The sequence below is a fragment of the Rattus rattus genome, chromosome 2 (assembly GCF_011064425.1).
Source record: "Rattus rattus isolate New Zealand chromosome 2, Rrattus_CSIRO_v1, whole genome shotgun sequence".
Taxonomy (NCBI): Eukaryota; Metazoa; Chordata; class Mammalia; order Rodentia; family Muridae; genus Rattus; species Rattus rattus.
In genome coordinates this window covers 74,648,648-74,657,754 of record NC_046155.1, presented here as the reverse complement: position 1 = coordinate 74,657,754, position 9,107 = coordinate 74,648,648, and the positions used below count along the sequence as shown (strand labels likewise).

Here is a 9,107-nt window from a genome sequence, read left to right as displayed (position 1 = left end):
CTAAACCCAAGTCTTAATGTTTGAACTCTGGGCACTTCACCCAGAGAATCATCTGCATTCTGAAGGTTAGCATTCTGAAACTTTCCAGACTTTAATTCCACCCAACTCCAAATCTGTCATTGTAGCTTGGGGATTCAACTGAATTGGCTCAGCTTTCCATTAGAGTCCCAAGACTGGCTTTTGGAGACTGTGTGTGCCAGTAGCATCGCTCAGTCCAACAGCAACAGCCTGGCCCCAGAACCAAGCTAAACACCTAAGGACCTGTGGTCTAGAGCACTGGTGTAAGAACAGAGTCTGAAAGCCAGTCTGTCTGAAATACTTTTGTTTGCTAGGGCTTCTCTGTGTGGGCGTGGGTTGGGGTGTTCCTATAAACTCCAAGAGGGAGCAGAGAGATGAAGCTGAGGGGCTATGGGCTGGAAGGAGAGACAGCCTAGAGTGCAGGGGGAAAGTGAACTAGTACTTCAGTAAAAAGAACCAGACGGATGTAGCAGGCCAGAGCGGAGAAAAAGTTGATGTCCAGTGGTGAGCACCCCAAGGGCATGGCAGGCTCCAGGATCCTGAGAGACACTTACGATGTAGATCAGAAGTGGATCAGTTAAGGGTAAGGGAGAAACAAGCAGGGACTCCAGAAAGGAAGGGTTCCAACATCACAGAAACCACAAGGGTGAGGAGAAGCTGCAAGACTTAACAGGCAGCTCCTAGGGAAGACAAGGAAATTTGCAAACTATAGGCCCAGGAAGGCATAAAGAAAGACCAAGTAGGGCTGGAGAGATGGCTCAGTGGTTAAGAGCACTGATTGCTCTTCCAGAGGTCCTGAGTTCAATTCCCAGCAACCACATGGTGGCTCACAACCATCTGTAATGGCATCTGGCACCCTCTTCTGGTGTGTCTGAAGACAGAGACAGTGTACTCATATACATTAAATAAATAAATCTTTAAAAGAATAATTTAAAAAAAAGAAAAAAAATAGACCAGGTAGCTCCGAGTAGAGGGGAAAAGGAAGATGTCCACGTGGGCGTAGCAGGCTAGAGTCATAGCAGGCTGTGGGAGCCAGAGAGAGGTACCCACCAGAGGGGCACAGTGGGTAGAGGAAGCAGCAGATGAAGATCTATAGACCCATCAGCTGTAACTTAGAGACAGGACATTTACACAGCGTGTAGGGGAGACTAGACCAAAACAACAGGCTTGGAGCAGAGAACAGAGAAACAGGGAAGGACTCTCTTTTCTACTCCCCTCCATTGCTTGCAGTGTTTGAATACTGAGGTCTAGGATACCACTGGTTGGCTGCACTTGGATTGACTAAGGGATATGCAAAAGCCAGTATGTTTGGAGTCCTTCAGGGGCCAGGTAAGGAGAGGTCAGATGTTTGGCAAGAGGCATCCCAAAGGCGAGCCAAGAGGTATGCAGAGCTATTCCCATGGGTGAGGAAGAGGGGGAGGTCCTAGGCCTGAAGTTCAAAGTATCCTCAGTATACAAGGAAGACAGAACTGGGAGACAGCTGTCCAGTGGCTCATGATCTCACTGAATGGGGCAAGGGTTAAAACCCTGAGAATAGTACCACACTTTTGAGGGAACCCACAAGGCAGAAATGGGGAGCTCAGAAATAAAGCCTGACCCAAAGGGAAAGGGTTCAAAGCAGGATAGGTACTTCTGCCTCCAGGAATACCAGATATTTGGTGAAGCATTTATGCCAACAGAGAGGGATCATCTACCAATCACCGGGGATAGTAGGGCCAAGCATCAGTGGGCTAGAAGGTGGATCTGCTGCAGGTAGAGCTGGTGGGTAAGGACCCAGAGTGGCTTTGATCCCTGAAAGGGGTTCCAATGTTAGGGTTTTTTGTATTTATCTTGGTGGATGGGGCCAAGGAATGTGCAGAGAACACACCACATAATCGACCTATAATAATGAGATTTATTGGAGGGCACAAAAAGGCTGATTCTGAGCAGGAATGAGAGCAAGAAAATGAACCATCGATGGCATGGACTTTATAAAGGGTACGGCAGCTGGTGATGACAGGGCTGCTGGTGCTGGGTTGCTGAAGGCAGGCTGAGTGTTAGCATTCTGTCCAAGCTCCACCCTCATAGTTACTTGGCAACAGCGAGGTATGCTCTGCCCCACAGTTAACTGGCAATAACCAGATGTGCATGACACAGTAAAAGGGGCTACTTGCCCCCTCCTCTCTTGCTCTTGCCTTCCTGCCCCCGCTCTCTATTCCCTTCCCCTCTCTCTCCAAGTGCTCATGACTGGCCTCTACTCCTCTCTCTCTGCCCCTACTAAACTCTTAACTCCCCTCCCCATGCCCTGAATAAACTCTATTCTATCACAGTATGGCTGGTCCCTCAGGGGAAGGGAATGCCTCAGCATGGGTGTGCAGAGGCATCCCCTACCCCCACACCTCCATGGAACAACTCCATATCTCCTCTCTCTTTATCTTTTCATAAACACATCGCTGAGGGCACCCCTGGTTCTGGAATGTGGGCAGTTCCTAACACACGTCCCACCTGTGACCTCGACTACAGATGGTACTATACTGCCTGTTCCAGAAAACAGCAACCGTGTCTTTGTTCTAAAAAGTTAGGACCATCTGGCAAGCTTACACTTGTTTCAAATGATTAGCCACCTGTTGTTATGACCACCTTGTTACGTTCACTTCCGTAACTCCACCTACTTGCAACTCCACCTACTTGCTCACCAAATCCCCCATTTGGACACCCCCCCACACCCGGAGCTATAAAAATCTCATCTTCCCTAGTCCAATGCTGACCTCTTGAATCCATCTTAGGAGGCATCCCGAGTACACGAATAAAAAAGCTTGCTTTAATTAATTTGGCCATGATGATTTGGGTCAGTGGTTTTTCTCCCAGCTTTGGGATTAACAGGACCCGCAATCTTTTTTCTTTTCTTTTCTTTCTTCTTCTTTTTTTTTTTCCAGTTAAAATTTGGAGCAACGGGGAGGGGGCGCAGTGCACCAGTGCATGTGGAGGTCAGAGGACAACGTGCACTTTCCTTCCACCACATGGGTTCCTTGGATAGAACTCAGGTTGTCAAGCTTGGTGACAACCACCTTTCCCCACCGAGGCATATCATTGGCCCGATTCTCTATGTCTAATGATTTGTATGCTTTTCTTTAAAACTGACAGCACTCAAGAGACAGACGATGCGTGTTTAAATTTTATCTCTTAACTTCTGCTTTAATGTGAGACGCTAATAATCGGGGTTAATAAAAACCCCGATAGCCCTCGCTTTAGTGGACTGAAGACTCTGGGTACTCACCTCTATAAAGGAAAATCTGCCTACAACATAAAATCCCTGGATTATGGTTCTAGGGCCTGGGACCCTTGGAACATGGCCCCACCAAGATGGAGGCAGGGTTTTATTCTTCAGTCCCTCCCTGGGCATGGCCTTTGCAAAGCTGGCAGCCTGTCTTTGTTTCTCTACCTTTGTCTCCGCCTGTCGTCCTTTGTTCTGTCTCCCGCCTGTTTCTCTCCAGGATCTCCGCCTCTTAGGGCCCCTGACTCCGCTTGGGTGACTTGACCTTTCTTATCTGTTTCTATATCTCTTTGTCTCTGGTACTCAGTTTCTTGGTCCTGTCCCTGCGCATCGTCGCTCGCCGACAGTGCCCTGACTCGTGGCTCTCAGGCTAGAACTTGGCAGGCTCCAGCTCGACCTGCGTGCCCCCAGCCCAGCCCCGCCCCCACTCCGAGCTGTGCTTTGTTTCCCCCGCCTCGGCGCCCCGCCCCGCCCGCCGGCCCTCCGTTTCCCTTTGTCTGCCTCGGTCTCTCCCACTCCATCCCTAGGCTCTTTCCCCGTTGTCCCACGCGGGCAGTCGGACCCCGCCGCGCCAGTTGACCAGCCGAGGAGGCACGCCGCTAACGCCGCAGGGCACGGCTAGAACTGGTGCTCGCCGCCGCTGCCACCGCCGCCGAGCCCCCGGCTCCTCCGGGTCCTAGAGCGGTTCGCCGAGGCCCGTGCTTCCGCTTCCCGTCCCGCCCCGCGGCGCCCGGGACGTGGGCCGAGCCCCCTCCCGGCGTGGCGTGGAGCCTGTACCCGAGCCGCTGGCTGCTGGGTCCCTGTTGTACTGCAGGGAACAGGGCAGCGGGTGCCCTCGGAGTCACCGGGGCCGCGTCCCGGTCGTGGGCGGACGGTGCAGCGCGCTACACAGCCCTGGGGCGCCGAGCTTCGCGGCGCAGCGGACTTGGAGCGGCCGAGAGCCAGCGGCACAGGTGAGGGCGGCGGGCGGCGCCGCGCTGATAGGTAATGGATGCTTGGGGACTCCGGAAAGTCGGACATGGGCGAAGGGGCGCGGGCGCCAAATCCGAAGGGAAGAAGCCAACGTTTCTGAGCACCTACTGTGTGCCAGGCCGTGAGGGGCATCCTCCCTAACGCTCTCCCCTCCCCCTTCACTCAGCCCTACTGCAGGCCTCCAGGCTCAATTGTGGTAACCTCCGGTGCTCTTTCCTCAGCGTCGTTCTGCAGCCAGTCTGGTATAATCCAGCTCTAATACTGGCTCCCTTCTCAAAACCTTCCTTAGCTTTCTTATTTTTATTATTTAAAAGCTTTTGTGAACCTAGTGTTAAGTACAGACCTTGCGTGCGCAGACTAGTCTCAGTATCCTTTTCCAAATACCCGCGATCCTTCCCTTAGTTTTGTTTTTGCTGCAGAGTAATGCCGGTCCTTGACTTCTTATCGCTTGCCTCTTGTGACAGCAGGGTTGCTCGGAATCCACAGTTAGAATCATTGCTACTTTGTCTTTTCTCCTACACTCCATATCTGTATATCTGTAGGGAAATAAGTACATACAAGATCGTTGAAGTTACTGGGACAGAATAGAGTCAGTGGGGTGGAGAATTCAGAGTCTGGGCAGCAGAGTAAGACAGTCTCAAAAACTGGAGAAAAAAAAAACCACGGAAATTCAATCAAAAGACCACATACAAGGTTTTCTAAATAGAGATACTGTAATATAGGCTTGGGTAGATAGGAATTAGAAGCTTGGTCATTTTCTAACTTTCGGTTCTTTTTTTTTTTTTTTTTTTTTTCGAGCTGGGGACCGAACCCAGGGCCTTGCGCTTCCTAGGCAAGCGCCTACCACTGAGCTAAATCCCCAACCCCCATTTTCTAACTTTCATGTGGTGGTGGCATGTCTTTAATCCTAGCACTCAGGAAGCAGAGGCAGGCCCACCTCTATGAGTTCTAGGTCATCCTGGTCTACAGAGTTCCAGGACAGTTTCTCTACACAGAAAAACCTTGTTTTTGGAGAAAAAAAAAAAAAAAAAGAAAGAAAAAAAATTGCTTTAATTCTTTGTTTCCATGAGTGTTAAACAAAGAGACTAATATTACTACTAGGACTTTGAAGGTCCCTTATTGTTTCGTTTACTGATTATTGGTTAAAAACTGTAAGCCAGGATGCTGGTGCATACCTAGTGTCCCAGGACTTGGTAGGCTCAGAAAACTTTGAGACAGGTTGTTACTATGTAGCTGACCTTGAAGTCAGATCCACTTGCCTCTGCCTCCCCAGTGTTGTGATTAAAAGCATGTGCCATGGCGTGGGGCAACTGAGAGTTGAAGGCCAGCCTGGGCAAGTTATCAACGCCCCTGTCTCAGCTGAGGATTGCAGCACAGCAGTACATAGGAGGAGTGGGAGACAGATAATCGTGCTCCTAAGTTCAGCGGAGGGAGAAAATTCAGGAGGTCATGCATCATTAAAGAAGTCCTACTGGGGAAGTTACTGGAGGTTGCCACTAGGGGTAGTGCTCCAAAGGCAATAAAATAAAAGGAAAGGTGAGGTTGAGCCAAAGGGTGAGATTTATAATTCTGTTTTCTTTCTCTCATTCTAGGATCTGAGAATATGGAGGCTTCTCCAGTGGATGAGTTTGAACATACACCACAGGAGAGGGATGGCCCAGAGTTCAAGGAAGAGGAGCAGTTAGGCCCGGGTCATGAAGTAGGAAATGCTTCTCTAAAACCTGAAGGCATTGAGAGCTGGGATGACTTATGGGTCCGCAGAGAGGGTCTTGGAAAGCATCAGCCTCGAGATGCGGTTCCCCGGGTCCTGGGAGAACCCAGATGGGGACAGGGCAGTAATGACCGAGCTGCGGTGTGTGGTGAGTGTGGCAAGAGCTTCAGGCAGATGTCCGATTTGGTAAAACACCAGAGGACTCACACAGGGGAGAAGCCCTACAAGTGTGGTGTCTGTGGCAAGGGCTTTGGGGATAGCTCAGCCCGAATCAAACATCAACGAACTCACACTGGTGAGAAGCCCTATAGGGTTCGGCCACCAGCCCCAGGTCCTCCCAAGACGCCTCGGTCTCGGATTCCTGCTGGTGAACGCCCCACTATCTGTGGTGAATGTGGCAAGAGCTTCCGGCAGAGCTCTGACCTGGTAAAACACCAGCGGACACACACAGGAGAGAAGCCCTACAAGTGTGGCATCTGTGGCAAGGGCTTTGGTGACAGTTCTGCCCGAATAAAGCACCAGCGAACACACAGAGGAGACCAGCTCCCCCGGCCAGTGGTTCCCCGACGGCAGACCTCTCAGGCAGCTCCAGAAGCTACACACAGACCTAAGGCCCAGGACAAGCCATATATCTGCACTGACTGTGGCAAGAGGTTTGTGCTAAGCTGCAGCCTACTGAGCCACCAACGCAGTCACTTAGGACCCAAACCCTTCGGGTGTGATGTATGTGGAAAGGAGTTTGCACGGGGCTCGGACCTGGTGAAGCATCTGCGGGTACACACGGGCGAGAAGCCCTACCTGTGCCCTGAGTGTGGCAAGGGCTTTGCTGACAGCTCTGCCCGGGTGAAGCACCTCCGCACCCACAGTGGCCAGAGGCCTCACGCCTGCCCAGAATGTAACCGCAGCTTTAGCCTCAGCTCCACTCTCCTCCGGCACCGCCTCACCCACATGGAGCCCCAGGACTTCAGTTTCTCAGCCTACCCAGTAGCCCCGCTCATCCCTAGCCCACCTCCGCCTCCTCTTGGCACTAGCCCCTCACTGACGCCTCGAAGCCCCTCACAGTCCAGCGATGGGCCTTTCGGCCTGCCTGGCTTGGAACCAGAGCCTGGGGGCCCGCAGGCTGGGGAACCACCCCCACCACTGGCAGGTGACAAGCCCCACAAGTGTCCTGAGTGTGGCAAAGGTTTCCGCCGAAGCTCTGATCTGGTGAAACACCATCGTGTTCACACAGGGGAGAAACCCTACCTCTGTCCTGAGTGCGGCAAGGGTTTTGCTGACAGTTCTGCCCGAGTCAAGCACCTCCGTACCCACCAGGGCGAGCGCACTAGACCACCACCACCACCTACTCTCCTGCGGCCTCATAATCCACCTGGTTCTGTACCCATAGTCCCTCAGTCTCGCGTGCGGGGCCAGCCCTCCGGACCCAGCCAGCTTCATGTGTGTGGCTTCTGTGGGAAAGAGTTCCCCCGGAGCTCAGATTTAGTCAAACACAGGCGTACACATACTGGGGAGAAGCCATACAAATGTGCCGAGTGTGGCAAGGGCTTCGGTGACAGCTCTGCTCGGATAAAGCACCAGCGTGGGCATCTGGCCTTAAGGCCCTTTGGGGTAGGGGATGGTCTGCCAATGCCCCTTCAGGAGGAGTCACCAGCAGGAATGGAGTGACGGGGAGGGTAGGGAGGATAGAAGCCCAGGGTTACCGTGGGGGGTGAGGAGGACGTGAGTAGCTAGAAACAGATTAGAGACTACATAACTTTCATGCTCAGGAAACTGTGTTAGGTGTTGGGACCTTGCCAGTATGAGCTGTGTCACAGCTTCTAGCACAGATTAGGCCCTTGATCGTTGTAAAATTGATAAGCTGGCCTCAATTCTAAAATCCTACTGCCTCCTGTTAAGAACACACCCCTCAGCTGGACAGATTTGTGTCCAAACTTTAGTTCTAGAACTCAAGAGGCAAAGGCAGGCAGATCTCTTGAATTCATGGCCAGGCTGATCTAGAGAGTTCCAGGTAGGCCAGAACTTCATGGTGAAACAGAAAACAAAAACCTTGATCCTCCAGCCTCAGTCTGGGAGAACAGATTGTTGGAATTTTAGGTGTCAAGGCAAGGCAGAGGCATCTTGACGCCCCTGAGGGCGAGGTATTGCTGTGGAGAAAGCAGTTTTCACCTCTGCTGTGGGTCACAGGACATGGTTTTATCCAAGAAGGGCACTTTGGGAAAGAGCTTATACCTGGATGCTTTTGAGGGTCCTTCCCACTCAGACACTGGGACACTGATGAAACAAGAGCCAGCAGGAGCACTCTGAGATTCCAGTCTGGATGCAAAGCCTAGGTCATCTTGGACATCTGCAAAGACCAGCCTGCTGAGCAAGGGCAGGGCCAGTGCAGGCCAGAGAAGCTTCAAGTCTCCACGGCTAAGTGTCTGTCTGTCTCCTTATTAATAAATAGCCCCTTGTCTGAGGTTTGCTGTGCATGAGTGTATATATATGGTGTACGTGGGTGAGTACAAAGTCCAGGAGGCTGAAATAGGTATAGAGGCTGCCATAGGCAAAGCCCTCAGCCATGATATTTAAATGGGTCCCATGCCTTAAGTCTGTTAAATAAAAGAGATTGTCTTAGACAACTAAACTGCTTTCATTGGAAGAAAGTGTCAGGGGTCATACCTGTAGTCCCAGAATTTAGGAGGATGAGGCAGGAGGATCACTGGGGTCTGAGACAGGCTGGGTAGTCTTCAGGTCTGTCAACTGATTCCCTAAGCCAAGGTCTGGTCACCCATAAGAACCTAGCTACAATATGGACCCTTGAAAAGGTTGTAAGGTAGGTGCCAAGGAGGGAGGACCAGTGACTGGGAAGCGGGAGACTGGTGATCAGTGAGCCTGGCAAAGCGATGCTAATTCATCAGCAAGGGATGTTGGGAGACCCCAGACCTTTAAAAAGTCAACTATTTCCCCAGAAGAGGAGCTTTCTCAGGAGCAGGAAGCAGGTTCCTGTCTAGGCAGGGAAAGGAGCGACCTAATTGGCCAATAGCAGAAATCATTAGCTCCAGTCATCTTGTTTGGCAAGTTCGTGCCAGACCTGGTAACTCAGCTAATTGTTCAGGAAGTCACAGGCGTTCTCCCCAGAAATCAGGCCCTTGCGAAGCTGAATGCATCCCT

The 9,107-nt window shown here is 51.7% G+C and overlaps 1 protein-coding gene across 1 annotated transcript; it reads left to right on the top strand.

The window, feature by feature from the left end:
- The first annotated feature begins 3,171 nt into the window (after positions 1-3,171).
- Znf48 (zinc finger protein 48) lies at positions 3,172-8,433 on the top strand. Its single transcript, XM_032892585.1, has 2 exons — positions 3,172-4,224; positions 5,836-8,433. Exon 2 carries the CDS (start codon positions 5,847-5,849, stop codon positions 7,617-7,619), a length of 1,773 nt encoding a protein of 590 aa, XP_032748476.1. The 5' UTR covers positions 3,172-4,224; positions 5,836-5,846; the 3' UTR covers positions 7,620-8,433.
- The last annotated feature ends 674 nt before the right edge of the window (positions 8,434-9,107 follow it).

Coding starts and splice junctions, on each gene's coding strand:
- Znf48 (XM_032892585.1), top strand. CDS start 5,847: ATGGAGGCTTCTCCAGTGGATGAGTTTGAACATACACCACAGGAGAGG.